The sequence below is a fragment of the Mchenga conophoros genome, linkage group LG3 (assembly GCF_057382185.1).
Source record: "Mchenga conophoros isolate Kocher_MC1m ecotype Shallow Benthic linkage group LG3, M_conophoros_male_GT1.1, whole genome shotgun sequence".
NCBI lineage: Eukaryota > Metazoa > Chordata > Actinopteri > Cichliformes > Cichlidae > Mchenga > Mchenga conophoros.
The window spans coordinates 72,216,734-72,233,364 of NC_140528.1; the positions used below are offsets into that span (position 1 = coordinate 72,216,734).

At 42.3% G+C, this 16,631-nt stretch overlaps 1 protein-coding gene across 2 annotated transcripts; it reads left to right on the plus strand.

The window, feature by feature from the left end:
* The first annotated feature begins 268 nt into the window (after nt 1-268).
* Nucleotides 269-15,993, plus strand: sec24d (SEC24 homolog D, COPII coat complex component). 2 transcript variants are annotated; one of them, XM_085267084.1, is made up of 23 exons: nt 269-609; nt 2,287-2,489; nt 2,628-2,730; nt 3,058-3,194; nt 3,305-3,610; nt 4,187-4,308; nt 5,864-5,975; nt 6,166-6,293; nt 7,883-8,021; nt 8,510-8,625; nt 9,476-9,600; nt 10,641-10,832; nt 11,010-11,103; nt 11,617-11,733; nt 11,893-12,063; nt 12,443-12,539; nt 12,634-12,779; nt 12,891-13,029; nt 13,415-13,533; nt 13,634-13,813; nt 13,903-14,094; nt 14,563-14,652; nt 15,197-15,993. In XM_085267084.1, the coding sequence occupies exons 2-23, from the start codon at nt 2,339-2,341 to the stop codon at nt 15,335-15,337; spliced, it is 3,117 nt and encodes a 1,038-aa protein (XP_085123210.1). In that variant the 5' UTR covers nt 269-609; nt 2,287-2,338; the 3' UTR covers nt 15,338-15,993. The 2 variants fall into 2 exon arrangements, with proteins under 2 accessions (XP_085123210.1, XP_085123209.1); XM_085267083.1 differs by having other exon boundaries at nt 270-629.
* Nucleotides 15,994-16,631: the final 638 nt, after the last annotated feature.

Genomic DNA, 16,631 nt, shown 5'->3' on the forward strand with positions numbered 1-16,631 from the left:
ATTTAAAGTAGGTGTCTGATATGATTTTCATGTGTTTTATTACATATAAAAATGAAGTGTGACTAGGACATTTTTTTTTGTCGGAGAGAAAGCTCATGTGCGTTACTAAGGTGACGAAACAACGCATGTACTCTCGAGGACCACCACTCAACCCCTGTGGAGCCAGTGGTGCTGACGTGTATGGGTTCCCTCTCTTCCACGCATGCGCACACGGCAAACTGCGTCTGGGCCTCGTCAAATTAGCCACTCCATTCTGCTCGAAACAGAAGTGCATGTAATTCCTTCAACGTACAACGTGAAGTAGCGTTTTGAAACAAAAAAATAAGGGTACAAAAGGTTGTTATTGTTTTAGTTAGTCGTAAAATATTGATATTTCTACACTCAGGCTCGCGTTTGCATCGTTCATTTTGGATAAGCAAGTTTATTCGTCGTTAAGAGTTTTATTTTGAAACGCATAACAGGAAGCAGCTCACCGTTCTCTACGTGGCTGGAAACGCTGGTTTCGTCGCACAAACCAACAGAGCGACCGGTGCCGTGGTGGAGTTTGACGTGGCACTCTGCTTCAACTGAGAGGTGTAGATAGTGAAGCGGACTCTGCCCGACACACAGGTAGATTACAGCCAACAGACGTGAGTATTTCTATCTCCGGTAATTCTTCATTTGAATGTATTTATTGTAGAAATAGCTACGTTTCTGTCTCAGAGGAAAACTTTGTAGTAATTTCCGCGTTGCTAGCAAGATGTTTTCAGTCTGTGTGATTATAACTGAGCCGAGTGCTGTGTTGTCACATTACTGCTCCTCCTTTTTTTTCTTTAAAAAAAGGGCATTAAGCTACATTTATTGTCAAACAACAAGCTACGTGTTACTGACAAAATTGTGTAGTAGCAGCAAACGGGCCAACGTTTCCAGCTGGATGTGAATTAAAGGAAGGCAGCAATGCTTTTCCCCCCCCCCCCATTTTTTTTATAAAAGCCATCATAACGGTATTCGACGTGGCAGCTCTCGAAAATGTCACACGCATTAACTATTGCACCGCTCAATTACCACTCATATTGCATTTTTAAAAGGTTTTATTTGGGTGAAACGTGCTTAAAATTGTCACTTTAAAGTTATAAAAGTAATCATGGAGATGTCATAGGCAGCTGTTGCGCGTTGGCCCAGCTGTTCCCATTTCCTTTTAAAAACTTTACAGGCCACGTTTTGTTTATAAGGCGTTATTTTTATTTTATTTTAATTTGTTTTTTAAGAGCAAGTTTAAAGCAAGTAAAACTAGGCATTTTGGTTAAAGGTTTATTAATGTTGGCAGAAAAACAATGTAAACACTTTGGTAAACACTGGAGCAAAAACAGAAATGAGCTGCTGGTGTTGTTAATTACTGATGATACACCAACAGATTGGCATTGTTTATTGCGAGATAAAGCAGTCAAAGGTTCATCTTACTGTGTGCTAATCATTGCATGAGGTCAAATATCAGTAGTCATTGGTGTGGTTTGTAAACACTGAAGATATGATTTGGTTTTGAATGAGGAGCGTAAAGATCCACCAAATGTTTGTGCAAACGGTTGTTAATTTTATGAATGTATGATTACAAGTCACATGTAATTATGTATGTGTCGCAATGAAGAACCAGACCTAAAAAGTTTTGATTTAACTTGTCCAACCTTGCCACCTGGCAGACACAAGCTTCATTATATGCTTGTGTTCTGGATACAAACATCTAGGATTTTTAGCAGGTTTTTACATAAACGTTCACCTAACAAGCAAAAGCTTCCTGGTTTGATTCCAGGAGGAGATGCGACTGCCTTTGAGGGGCGATCGTGGCTCAAGTTGGGAGTTTGCCTTGTAATCAGAAGGTTGCCGGTTCGAGCCCCGGCTTGGACAGTCTCAGTCATTGTGTCCTTGGGCAAGACACTTCACCTGTTGCCTACTGGTGGCGCCAGTGTCTGGCAGCCTCGCCTCTGTCAGTGCGCCCCAGGGTGGCTACAATGTAGCTTGCCACCAGTGTGTGAATGGGTGGATGACTGGATGTGCAAAGCACTTTGGGGTCCTTAGGGACTAGTAAAGCGCTATACACATACAGGCCATTTAGTATTTTGTCAGGAGAGGCATCCAGCGTAAAAATGAGACTTGCCAAGCTCTCCACTTTGGCAGCCAAAAGCAGCTTTATTTTCATATTAAACTTTCTTTTTCAGACAAAAACAAACAAACAAATTAAAATCGCTATATATAAAACTGAAGTCCTTGTTTACTTTTTATAATCTAAGTATCCCAGTTTCACTGCCCTAGGTCATACTCTTTCATCTTGGCATGAGAAGACTGTGAGAGACATCCCAGCATCATGAGTCAACAGGGTTATGTCGCTGCACCCCCGTACTCCCAGGCCCAGCCAGGGATGGGGGCATATCAAGGTGGATTCGGATCTGGTCCTACGCAGCCCCTCTACGGGCATTATGGGGGCCCACCTCAGGCATTCAGTGCTCCACCTGCAGGTAAAATGCATTTAAGTGTATTAAATATAACTTTTTTTTTTTGTTTATCTTGATGTGCATGTCTTTCAGAGTAAGAGTAATGGTTCATTTTGAAGATATATCAGCTCCTGATATTATAATGTCTGTTACTCACTGAAGGTATGATGAAATCATCAGTTGCCCCAGCTGCTAGCATGCCTCTGCCTGCAGGGTCTAGTCAGTACAATCCAAACGTCCAGCAGAATGGCTCTCATCCTCAAAGGTAACGTTCCTTATCAGACTGCACCGACTCAGATCGACTGATTTTCCTTGAAGTACAAACAACAAAGTGATGAATTTATGTGGGCTGAAAGTTCACGCCATCTGCCTTTAAAAAAAAAAAAAAAAATAAAAAAATAAATGTATTTTTCACCATCCCACACCATGAAAGATGTTCACTGTTAAGTTATGTTAATAGGTTGTTGCAATAACAGCTGCTAACTTTTGCCATGTCTTTAAAGCAGCTTTAAAAACAAGGAACTGTGCAAATATAAGAATGCATTGAACCTCACGTATAGCTCAGTGCAATAACTGTTGTTATGATCTTCAGCTACCCGGCTCCACCAGCTGTATCTGCACCGTATGGACAACCACCACACTCACTATACAACAGCATGGCATCACCTGGCCCGCCTCCAACACAGCAGCTCACCAATCAGATGAGTTCTATGAACTTAGGCAGCCATGGTAAGTTTTCTGTATAGCCTCAGATCATACGGTCTTTTAATTATAGTCTTTTAGTGGAATTGTTAGGTTGGAAAACTCACTACATAAGATGTGCTCTTTTTATTTCTTAGTCCAAGGACTGCAGAGCCCTCCTCCTCCAGCAAGCTCTGTTGTTCAGCAGCCTTTCCAGACACCACCTCCTTCAACAATGGCTCCACCACAGATGCCTCCAGGCCTGCAGTCCCCCCACATGTCCCCTCTGATGTCTCCTCCACAGTCACCCCCAGAAAGCATGCCAATGGCAAGCCAGTCGATGGCAGGCACATCAATGGCAGGCATGGGTAGACCGTTCCCTGGGCCACCTCCTCCAGGCCCTGGAGGTTTCCAGCAACCTGGTTTGGGATCTGCTGGTCAGCCAGGATACCCCCAGCAAGCAGGTAACTCTGAGCCAAAAGCAGTGGACATCACAGGTTTTCATTTAGACAGGTATCTCAACATCTGCATCTAGGGACCTTACAATCTATACAGCATACAACACAATCTGGCTTTGATTCTGATCAGGAAAATTCAAGAACAGTGTCAGCAGTGTACCCTCCGTGGAAATAGAAATATCATTTATTGTCCCTCATTGGGGAAATTCACATGTTCTAGCAGCAAAGTGACAGGCAGGTGGAGCATGCAGATTCACACAAAAGTAAAGAATATAAAATAAAAAACAAGAAATAATATACTGTAAAGCAGCGCTCCCCAACCTTTTTTGCGCCACGGACCGGTTTATGCCCGACAATATTTTCATGGACCGGCCTTTAAGGTGCCGCGGATAAATACAACAAAATAAAACTAGTACAGGTACCGAAAAAAAGAAGATTTATTCATAGCACACGTGAAAAGACCCAGGAAATCAGAGTTAACGATCACTGCTAATTCATCAAGTAGTTATAATACAGCTGACTGTTCTTGCATTCTTTTCAGTAGAGCCAATAAATACCTACAGATGTTGTTTCAATGTACAGGTCAGTTTGGAGGATACATGGCTGGGCCTCAGCAAAACATGCCAGGAGCCTTTCCTGGAGCACAATCTGCAATGGCTGGCCCACCTCAGAAGAAACTGGACCCCGACTCTATCCCTAGCATTGTGAGTGAACGATTAATCTTTCTGGAAAAGCATGCCTTCACTTATCAGCACAGCACATTTGTCTGTCCTCATTTTTTGTCGTGAACTAGCAGCTTATTCATTCTTCAAGAGTTGTGTGGCAAAATTACTGACATCGGCTACTTTGTTACTAAATATTTGTAGTGATTTTAATTAAAATGGTGGCTAATGCAAACAAAAGGATTAAGCAAAAAGTCTAAGATTACATAAAAAGTGTTCGGGGATATTAATTTGTCTTCAGATCTGGGCATGAACAGTATGTTTTTATTTTGTCATGGCAGGTCTCCTGTCTTTATGAATGATGGACATATTATGCTTTTATGTTGAAGTCTGAAGCCTGAGGCCCAAAAGCTCAGGATTCAAGCTACTCTAAATACCCAGTTTCTGTGTATTTTTCTTAAGCGCTTTGTTCAGTGTGATGTCAAAGGGGTAGCATGACTAATGTGGTCATCTCAGGCTGTGAGCACATTAGCCACACCTACCTGCTGTTAGAATAAGGGGCAGCCAATCAGAACAAAGTTGGCTTATGCTACAGTCACACTAGGCAAAAACACTGATAGGACACCAAAGCGAAACCAAAATTGTTGTGATCCTGTACAGTGAACTTGTTGCCTTAGAAATGGTTGCTTTGAAGCCAGGGGTCAGGTCTTTGACCACTTGCAGTCGGTTTTTGTCTTAAAATTGACTTTGGTGTGTCAAGACGTTGATAAAACAACTCTAAGATAGTGTCAGTCTGCTATCAATCAGCTGTCCATTTGCCATTAAGTTGGGTTAAGTTTGCAGTTACATACCAACTTATCACATACATCAGTTTGTAATAATACCACGATTAACGGCAATAAATAAATGTGGAAATTCACATTAAGTACTTGAATGCAAACTCCAGTCATGACCTCATAGATTTGAAACAGAAATTCCCTCACAAATAGTGACGTAGTTGCTACGAGACAGCGTTTTAACTGCAAAGTGGCATAACTGTTTTTATATAGGAATATAACTGGAATACAACCAGTTTGCAAGCAGCTGAGTCGAGTCTACCACTGCAACGAGAGATGTCGCGCAAAGAGATATGTTGTACTCGTCACCATGGACTGAGTCAGACTCTGTCTGCATTTATGAATTACATGGAAATATTTTGCAAACCTTGTCTGAGAGTGACTGCAGTCAGTCTGTACAATTACCTTACAGCCAAAAGTGGTTGCCCCGAAGTTGAGGGTGTTGCATACTCAACCTATTACAAAATATTTTTTAATACAATAAACTGGACATTGTAGGGATGGTAACCTAAAGGAAAAGGAGCTAAAACAGCTCATTTCAGACAATGGATCAACTGCGGGCAAGTCTCAGTACAAGATAAATAACAATTATATTTAACTGTAAATCAGGTAGAATTACTGTAGCAAAAACATGGAGTTGAAAACTAGCACAATATGATTACCTTTAATGAAGTATCCATTCTAAAAAAAAAAAGTGCTTTTAACTAAATGATGTTAATAAATATCAGATTACACTTTAATGCATAACATTTCTACTTTAGACCCATGTGATCGAGGATGACCAAGTGAAACAAGGAGGACAGGTTTTCACCACAAACATCAGAGGACAGGTTCCACCTCTTGTCACCACTGACTTCACAGTGACAGATCAAGGTAAAAAATGCATATCCAAACTTTTCGTTGAGCATTTAGTTACAGTAGAGTATTCATTTATCCCTTATAGCGAGTTTATTTGGGAAAGATTTAACAGTAAAAACAAAGAACTGTCCTTATATTGAAATAATATAACAATATGAATTGGAATAAACAACAGATTATTTATGCTTCGTTTTGCTAAATCCAGGTAATGCCAGCCCCAGATTCATCCGCTGCACCACCTACTCGCTTCCCTGCACTGCTGATTTGGCCAAGCAGTGCCAAGTGCCCCTTGCTGCCATCATCAAACCCTTTGCCAGTTTGCCAAAGAATGAGGTAAGTTACCGATTCACATAAAACTTCATCCGGTCGCAACACAAAATTAAGATTCTACGATAAAAGGTGGACAGCTACTGTAAGGTCATCCATCCATTTCTCAGGGTTTGCATTTTCATTGTTGCAATATTATTTTCAAAACACTGGACGTGATGAGGAGTGAAATAACTATGCTAACAATTAGTGATTGATTGTTAGCAAATGAGCATATCACAGATATCCTTTTTTCAAATATAGTATCACCAAGATTTATAAAATAATTATTTTTTAAATTCACTTTTTAATTCAGTATGACCCAAAATGATGAACCCATTAGCAAAGTGTTTACAGAGACCAAGAGAGCAAGCTGTTTTCCAGTAGACTTCTATAAGAATAGATGTTTTTTTGCACCGTAGCGATTTCCATCTGGTGGCTTTCAGGTAGAGTTTCAGGTTTTTAGGCACTAATGCATCATCACTACAATCTTTTTTTAATATACAGTCTGTTGTTAAAATACAGTAGAAAGAGAGAGGAAAACAAACTCATCTTGTACTGTAAATGTAACATTTGCAATGACTGATGGGTGCTAATATACACCACTGTCTCTGAGAATTTATTCATATCTGTTGCTCATCCATCCCACACTTATCCTTGGACTGAGCTGTGTTTTTGAAATCTTGAACACTGTCATATATAATGATTCATAAATCTTACTCATAAAGAACACTTGACACTGACTGTTTCTAATGCTGTAGAAGGAGAACCAGTTGTTTATGCCATATTCTCCCAAAGAGTTTGACACTTTATAAAGTCTATGTTAAAGTCTTTTTGGCATCCTCCTGTAAGAGAGACAGGATCGTTAAAATGTCAAAAGTCACTTGTGATGGTTACATATTCTACACTGTTATTTCTCCTTTAATAGATGTTTCCATGAACTACAAAAGATCATTTGTCCCACGAATGACCTCCTTTTGGATCACGTGTGGTCCAAGAACCCTGTCTTAGATATTTTCCCCTCTACACTCTCCTTGTCCCAGACACCAGTTGGCCTTTTTAGGCAATGTTAGCACTGTCTCATCTGGCTTTTGGCTAATTGGCTAATGTCAGATCTGCAGGGACCAGAGAAGACAAAAAAGTCTTATACAAAAAGAATGGAAAATTAGACTCAGTCCCATCCAGTGCAAAAGGGAATTTAGAGTAGCCATAGTTAATCACTGCTCTGAGGTTGTAGAGAACCAAAAGAGCACGCTGCTGGGTCTTAATGTTGTTTCATTGCTGTTGTCATACAACTGCTTTTGCTTAGCTCCAAGATATTATAAACACTTTTACTCTCCTCCTTAAATTTGCTGGTGTAATAACAAACCTGCTTGCTGCCCTGTCTACATGTGTTTTAAGGCACTGGAGTTCATCTGATGCAAACATATTCAGTTTATGTTGTGTCAGAGAGTACTGAATAAACAGTGCGAAGACACTTTGTCATCTGTGCGTGGTGTGCGTAATCCTCACCGTTTCTATTCTATTTTATGATAAACTCTTCTCATTTTGAAAGCAAAGTGTGTTTTTATTTGGGTGCCGTAGAGCTGATCTATTTATCTTTATTCTCTGTGCAGACTCCACTGTATGTTGTGAATCATGGTGATACAGGCCCAGTCCGCTGTAATCGATGCAAGGCGTATATGTGCCCTTACATGCAATTTATTGATGGAGGGCGCCGCTACCAGTGTGGTTTCTGCAACTGTGTCAATGAAGGTACAGCACAATACAGAAAAACTAACTATATTTTAATCCTTGGACTCTGTGTGTGATTCACTGTTCAGAATATTACAATATTATTGTTGTTATACTCGATCTTGTGGCAGCATCCCAGTTCATCCTTTGTCTGAAATAAGTTGTTGAGCTCTATTGCCCCTCTCTTTAAGACATATATTCCTTGTGAATGACTGCACTTCATACATTTGAAAGGCAGATGGGTGTTTATAGCCAGAGCTGAGTGCTTAAGATGACCGTATCTTATTGACGTCATGTGGAGTAAACAGACAAAAAAACCCAAACGACTGTTTAGAGCAGGCTAAAGCCTGAGCTTTTGGCTCACAGGGATTACTTATACAAATGCTAACCTCATTATTTGAAAGTCTGTCCCGAGGGAGCAAGATGAAAGTTATTAAATTTAATTTAAAGAAGAAAAAGCACACAGTGATCAGCTCAACACAGAGTTATATTTCTCTCTCTGCTCCTAGTGCCAGTCTTCTACTTCCAACATCTGGACCACATGGGCCGAAGGGTGGACTTCTATGAGAGGCCCGAACTGTCCCTGGGATCGTATGAGTTTGTAGCCACTCTGGATTACTGTAAGGTACACAAAGACTGATATCAAGTACACAATATGCAGGGTAAATAAAGCTGGTCAGACTGATAGAAACAAGCACTTAGGCGTTGTTTGCTTGTGAAAGGATGAGTTTATGCACTGATGCAACTGAATGATGTATCACTTCAAATAGCTGATTCTTTGTTTAGTTTGTTGAACGCAGTAAAAGAGATTTGTATCGGAAGAACGGCTTTTTGGATTTTTCAAAGGACATTTTTGGCCAAACATCCTGTGTTTTCAGCATCGCCCGAACAGGACAGAACAGGGTTCAGCTCAGTCTCTTCAAAGTACAAAAAAACTGTCAATGATGCCAATCAGTGTCCCCACTGAGCCTGTTGAGAACATTAGAGGGTTAAAGTAAGTAGGCAAAGCTGAGTCACTCCACTGGCCTACTTTTGCTCTGTTTAATATGCCTTATAAACAATCTAGGCAAGGCCAGATAATAAACAAAAGCCTGTAAGGTGAGTGTCTTGTAATGGGTGTAACTGTGGAAACATAATATCTCACTGACAAGCCCCCTCACAAACTTCACTGCTGTTCCCTTGTTTTTAGCAATTTATCCCTGATACGGTGTTCAGAGTTATAAAGAAGCATAGAGGGAAATATCTTTGATGAATAACAGAAACCTAAAGTGGAAGACAATGATTGATCCTGTTATGAGCTCACTGATATAGGTCTCTGATAACGGTGTGTTATCTCGTGACTTGTGTGTTTAAAAGGCCAAGGAGAGCTGCTTTCCTATTTGTAAATTCGACATGTTACGTTGGAGGTCAGCCAAGCTATCATTGCCCGAAAAAGAGCAACTCATTTATTGTGCCTGCTGCTGTTTCTCCCACAGAACAACAAGCCTCCAAATCCTCCTGCCTACATCTTCATGATTGATGTGTCCTATAACAACATTAAGAGTGGCCTGGTAAAGCTGATATGTGATGAGCTGAAGACTCTGCTGGAGAAGCTGCCCAGGTACACACAGTAAAAAGCACACTTGCTCACTACGCTGCAGGGCTTCCCCTGAAGCCTTACAGATCAGCCATCCTGCTGAACATCAGCTGAACATGAAACTTTGCAGATGACTGGTACGAGGGAGCGCCAAAAGGGAAAATATGACAGTGCACGCTCTCATCTTTGAAAAGTATCCTAAACAAAAAGCTTTGTTATGGTTTTCTGTTAAGAATGACTTGATTTATGTTAGAGGAGAGGATGGTGTACTTCACCTGGTTACTCCCAAAATAACTTGGAAACTGTCCTGCCTTCTCACTAGTCCATCAGTGCCAGCAACATTTCCTTAAATGTCTCCTGCCATGACATCACTCTTTAAACACCTAGCAGAAGCATATGCAAGATAAGGGCTTCTTTAGCTGCGTTTGAACCTCTGCTTTTGCTTTCACAGGCACTAAATTAAACCCACTGGATACTCGGTGGTTTTCATGTGGTTCATGTAATTCTGCAGTATTTGGAAAAAATGCATGAATAAGAAGGTGGAGGGAACTTTAAATAGATCCAGATGTGTAGATGAAGGCTTTTAATGATATTTTTATCACCACTGGTATGAGGAAGAGCACAATAAATAAAATCTGCTGAATCTGTTATTTAGAAAAGCAGCTGTAGCTGTAGAGGAGCCCCGAGGAGCTGTTTCCAGTCACATTACATATTCCTACGGTGCGAGCCCTTGATTTAAGAACGTACGTCTACAAAGTGCAGTTGGGATTGTCAGGAAAGAATGTTTTGAAATCACTCATATGGTGACAGGTTTTTATTCATGGTCCAGGTCAGTGCAGCTGCCTATTAGACTTCTGAATCCAGGGGTTTCTGATAAATGTCAGCAGGTATTGTGTCTTTAATTCTTTACGTGTGCTGCCACCTTAACCCAAAATCATCTTTGTGCGCCTGGAGGCACAGTGTAGAAGCAAAAAATGACCACGGCAGGCAAGACTCCCCAGTAAATACACATCCTTTGGATTTAATCCATCCTGGAATTCACCGATTGCTCGTTCTCTCCACAGAGAGGAAGGCATGGAGACCTCAGCAATAAAGGTCGGCTTTGTCACCTACAACAAGGTCCTTCATTTCTACAACGTGAAGAGCGCTTTGGCTCAGCCGCAGATGATGGTGGTGTCAGACACGGCCGAGATGTTCGTCCCGCTGCTCGATGGCTTCCTTGTCAACTACCAGGACTCGAGAGCCGTCATCTACAAGTAAGAAGCACTTCGTCACTGATGTGCGGAGTCACTGTTTATCTTAGAGGGCCCTCTAGCAGAGAGCATCGGACGCAAAGTACTGTCAAACATTTCAAGAGTAGCTGTTGTGAAAGCATTAACGAGGCAGTGTGACACGTCCGTGTCAAACCATAATCCTCTTGCTTGTCTCTGCAGCCTCCTGGACCAGATCCCTGACATGTTTGCGGACACCGCTGAGAGCGAAACGGTCTTCGCCCCTGTCATCCAGGCCGGCGTGGAGGCATTTAAGGTTAGCCTCAGTGTGACACCTGTCAACGCTGAAGTGGAACTGAGTGTAGCTCCCTGAAACAAACACTTACTGTAGGTTTGTTTCAGGGAGGGTGTGGGCTTCCTAAAGGTTTGGGGTAATTTAAATCTAAAACGCAGTGCTACTATGCTCTCACCAACACTGGCTCTCAAGCTTGAACTCATTCAACCTATCAACTGAGTGAAGCAACATGTAGATTTTACTCCCCCTGATATGTTTGTGTTTACTTAAAGTCCAGCAAGCTTTCCCAGTGATATGAAGTCAGTGTTTTGGCCAGTGACAAAGGGAAAGTTCCCACGCAGCTTTTAATTGGAAGCAGTTGCGATATTACACAACAGCGAGGAGTCAGAGACGTATTTATTTGTTCGTGCCCATTTATGTGGCGTACATGAAGTCTAGCATTAGAATATTTGCAGGAGTTGATATTTTTTTCACCTCTTGACCTCGTGGCTAAGCGAGATCTTCTTTCCCCTTCCATCTCTTGCCGCCCTCCAGGCAGCAGAATGTAGCGGAAAGCTCTTCATCTTCCAATCGTCCATGCCCACTGCCGAGGCTCCAGGCAAACTGAAGAACAGGGATGATAAAAAGCTGGTGAACACAGACAAGGAGAAGGTGAGTACCTTTTTATGTCAGTTGTGCCCCTAATCTGAATTCTGAACACACAGCGCTGGGCATAAGGAAAACCAATGCTGGTCTGATCTCAGTCTAATTACAATAAGTGTTTGAAACTGGTGACCTAATCTTGGTAAACTGTCTTGTACTTTTCCACAGACCCTGTTCCAGCCTCAGAAAGGTGTTTATGAGCAGCTGTCTAAAGACTGTGTGGCAAGTGGCTGCTGTGTGGATCTCTTCCTCTTCCCCAGCCAGTATACGGACATAGCAACCATGGCTGATGTGCCGTCACACACCGGAGGCTCCGTCTATAAGTACAGCAACTTCCAGGTACCAGCAGACGTGTGGTGCCTGTTTACATTGTATTTGGCTCTAAGCGCACGCACGCACGCACAAATGCTGCATGCAGACTCATAACGAGCAGTTGTTTTATTCTTGTAATTGTATTAAGAAGTCCTAATTTCACACAGAGGCAAAGTTTGCTGCCTAATAAAAGTGAATTGTACCTACATAATGAGTTTGGCACAGAAGCCAGTCTGATATAAAATAGTCCCAAAGGAACGGTGCAGTAAGCATGGGAAGTTTGCACATAAGTACAATGTTGATTTTTATGCCTGGATCTGCTTCTTACAGACACGGCTCCAACAGTAACAACCAACACTGCCATCTGCTGGCTAAAACTTTGTTTGTTTTTGCTTTTTGTTGACAGATAGAGACAGATGGGGAGCATTTTCTGAGGGACCTGAGGAAAGATGTACAGAAGAGCATCGGGTTTGATGCCATCATGCGTGTCCGTACTAGCACGGGTAAGAGGAAAGACACGGTCGCTCTTTTGGTGTGTTCTGATCTATCACGGCGAGTTACCTCCCAGTTTTTCACACTGGTCTTTGTCTCCTTTAGGCTTCAGAGCCACTGACTTCTTTGGCGGCATTTATATGAACAACACCACAGATGTAGAGATGGCAGCGGTGGACTGCGACAACGGCGTGACAGTAGAGTTCAAGCACGACGACACACTGAGCGAGGAGACCGGAGCGCTCATGCAGGTGTGTGTTAAACCAAGCTTTATCCCAGACTGGTCATATTTGAAATCTTTTCTCTGAAGATTAAAAACCCAAGTATGTTTAAAGCTTATGTTTCACGCTTTTTTTCCCCAGTGTGCCTTGCTGTACACCACCATCGGCGGGCAGCGGCGTCTCCGCATCCACAACCTGAGTCTGAACTGCAGCTCGCAGTTGTCAGAGCTGTACAAGAGCTGCGAGACGGATTCGCTCATCAACTTCTTTGCCAAATCAGGTTAGATTCCTCTGGAGTTCAGGTGGACTGCATTAGTTCAAACTCTGCTTGTGGGAAACATATTTTATGATGTAGTGCAGAGGCACGGCCTGCTAACACACTCAAATGTCATCTGACATTTGTTGATTATATCCCATGTATCACTAAATAATCTACTTTTACTCATATGTTTCACATGATGCCGTCCTTCTGTAATCTGCACATAGCGGACCATGAGTCCAGCTGTGTTACTGACCTCTGTTACCTTTTGGTTTTTTACCTTTTCTTCCACCTTTTTTTTCCCCCCATACTTGCCATCAGATGCCTCTGAGCCGCCCCCCATGTTTTTTGTCTCTCCTGCTCTTGCTTTGTTTTTTTTAACTAATCTTTTGTCCTGCCCCCTCAGCTTACCGTGCCATATTGAACCAGCCTCTAAAGAATGTGAGGGAGATCCTGGTGAACCAGACGGCTCACATGCTGGCCTGCTACAGGAAGAACTGTGCCAGCCCCTCCGCTGCTAGCCAGGTCGGAGAATCACACCTAGAAAGAAGTTTCAATGTGTATTTTAACTTTAGGATTAAAAAAAACAACTAACCATATATTTTTTTAATAAATCCACCTGTAGCTGATCCTTCCTGATGCCATGAAAGTGTTCCCAGTCTATATGAACAGCCTGATGAAAACTGCCCCCCTGGTGGGCAGCACTGAGCTCTCCACGGACGACAGAGCCCATCAGAGGCTGTCGGTCATGGCCATGGGAGTGGAGGACACCCAGCTGCTGCTCTACCCACGCCTCATCCCTCTGGTAGGGAATAAAAACACTTTGCGCTTGGTCATCTCACTTAGACGCACACTATTAGTTTCAGTTGCTAAACCCTTTGTACTGTTTTTCAGCACAACATAGACGTCAACAGCGAGAAGCCGGCCACTCCTGTGCGCTGCTCTGAGGAGCGTCTCACAGACTCTGGCATCTTCCTGCTGGAGAACGGCCAGTCCATGTTCCTGTGGCTGGGCCAAGCAAGCTCACCAGACCTCATCCAGAGCCTGTTCAACCTGCCCTCCCTCGCCCACCTGCAAGGACACATGGTCAGCATTCATTTCATCACTTTGGCCTCAGTGTGCTCAGAATCCACATGAAATGGTTTTTGAGATATTGGAGTTGACATTTTAGCTCCCCGGTGCCTGGCGGCATTACGGTATGGTCAGAGAATGTCTGGATGGTAAAAGTCCAGTTTTGAGAAATCATCTCAGCACATCATAATTCAGTCATGTTCGACTGTGCCCACATTTTATGAAGTATGACTCACTTGAACTCCACTGCTGTGTAAAATGAGCTAAACTGAGTCAAAGCTTTTGTAAACCTCAAAGTTTTAAACAAGTACGCCCCGCACACAGAGATCAAAGATCCACGTTTATTTTCAAGGCAGAACTCAAAGACTTCAGTATGTGGTACTGCGGCACAGGAAGGAGGCAAGCAGTATTTAGGACTGGTCTTTATTTTTAGTGATCAAACTGCTCCTAATTACACTAAATCTTTTTGTTTGTTTGTTTTAGTGTGCGCTGCCGGAGCTTGACAACCCTTTGTCGAGGAAGGTCCGCTCCATCATCAGTGGCCTTCTTGAAAAGAGGTCAAACTCTATGAAGGTAAGCGAAACACAATCCAAAAGCATTGTTTAAACACAGTTCACATCCTTTATATTTGAACCTATTTAAACCAAAGAGAACATGGTTTACTTGAGGTGAGGCAGAGACGATATTGAGGCTTTTGTTGATCTCTGCTTCCCTCTAGTGGAGCTTTACAGTAAATACACTCCCCCAAAAGTTGCAAAAACATCATTCATTTATTCATGTTTTGCCCTGTTTCTATATAAATAGTCTAATCAAAGTACATCTACAGAAAGCACTGTACAAATGGCCCCATGCACTGCACACCCAGTGCTATTGAGCAGTTAATATATAGAAAGTTTGAATCCTGGATCCACAGAGGACCACACACATATACACACACACCAGCCTTAAAGTGAAGCTGAAGTAAATTCGATAAAATAGATGAGAAACATGTTTCACAAAAACAGGAACGTGCCAGCTGTGACAACAGAAACAATGTGAATAGATTTTGTAGTGTGACAGCTCCTGTGTTCCAGCTGTGCTGGAAATCAGTCACACTTCTCTTTTCTGCCCTGCTCAGCTGCAAATTGTGAGGCAGAAAGACAAACCGGAGATGCTGTTCCGTCAGTTCCTGGTGGAGGACAAAGGCTTGCACGGCGGGGCTTCCTACATGGACTTCCTTTGCTACGTTCACCGAGAGATCAGGCAGCTGCTAACCTAACCCGCTCACGTTCGGGCTCAGGTTCCCCAACTGGACCGTGTGCAAACCTCTAAGGGTCAGTCTCATTAGGTTCTGTTTTGAATCTTTAGGATGAGCCACAGAATGACAAGAAGAAACAAGGAACCAGGGAGAGCCCGTCGTCAATTCAACTTCCAGAGTCCAAAGTTGCCTTTATCATTGTTTAGTGGCCCACAGTATGATCTTCAAATAACCACTTGACACATGAGGAACTTTAAAGTAAATAAGGGAATGAAATGGACAACACATTAAGGATTTCCCGCTTGGGCACTCTGTGTGATGGACTGACATCGATGCCCGAGGCTGAAATGCACTCTGGCACGAGGCCCATCGGCATAAACAGTACAACTCACTGTGTATTCAATCGGGTAAAGTGTTTTTCCCCATTTTACTTTGTAGATTTATAGGATCTGGATTAGACAAGGGGTTATTTGTGGGCCATACTGTAGACGTTCACTAGTCTACTCTCCCAGGAAGACTGAGTATATTTCAGTATATTTCACTTTTTAAAACTCTTTCTAAACAACAGATGTTCAGAGAGTATTTGCAATATTCAAAGGTCTTGCACAGGTTTGTACATTTTATCACGCTTTTGGTGTCTGACCAGAAAATTGATTTCAATAAATGTTTAAAGCATGTATCAGTCATTTCATAATTTAACAGAAACAACGCTGAAACAAAAGCCACAGGCTGCCAGGACCGAAGCGCGGTCCTGTTATCGCACCCTGAGTGATTCAAAGCATTCGATTCACACATGCCCCCACCAAAAATCTCATTCTTTGACCATTTATGGCTTCACTGCATGCAGTGGTAAACATAGCGTTTTGTTTGGGTGCTCTGAGCACACAATGAGACGAACACAGCTAAACCCTCTCTACATAGAGAACACGTCTGATGAAAAGTGACACTTTTTCTTTTCCAATTACGCGCGGCTCAGAGTCGGTGCTCAAAACGGAAAATATTTAGTGAGGGATTACCTCAACAATCCAACATAGGAATTTATATATGACTTTTTGTTGTTGTTGCTTTGGGCCTGCGCTGCTGTTGTGCTTCAACTGCAGCACGTTTTAATTTATACGCAGACTTTTATGGCAGATAAAAACAGTCGAGCTACTGTTTGTGTCGGCTGATCATTAGTGTAAGGGACCATCTGCTTACTGCATAACCATCCAAAATCGTTAAATCTTGTGTTCAGTGATAACATGTAACATCATCACTTCATTCAGTGTAAGGTCACCTTCTGTTAAGAGGTACTGTACTTGCATCAGTATAATTA

Excerpts from the sequence above, each read along its gene's own strand:
- sec24d (XM_085267084.1), top strand. The coding sequence starts at position 2,339 with ATGAGTCAACAGGGTTATGTCGCTGCACCCCCGTACTCCCAGGCCCAG. Across the intron at positions 12,780-12,890 it reads AGACCGGAGCGCTCATGCAG|TGTGCCTTGCTGTACACCAC; the intron begins GTGTGTGTTAAA and ends TTTTTTCCCCAG. Across the intron at positions 14,653-15,196 it reads AGAGGTCAAACTCTATGAAG|CTGCAAATTGTGAGGCAGAA; the intron begins GTAAGCGAAACA and ends TGCCCTGCTCAG.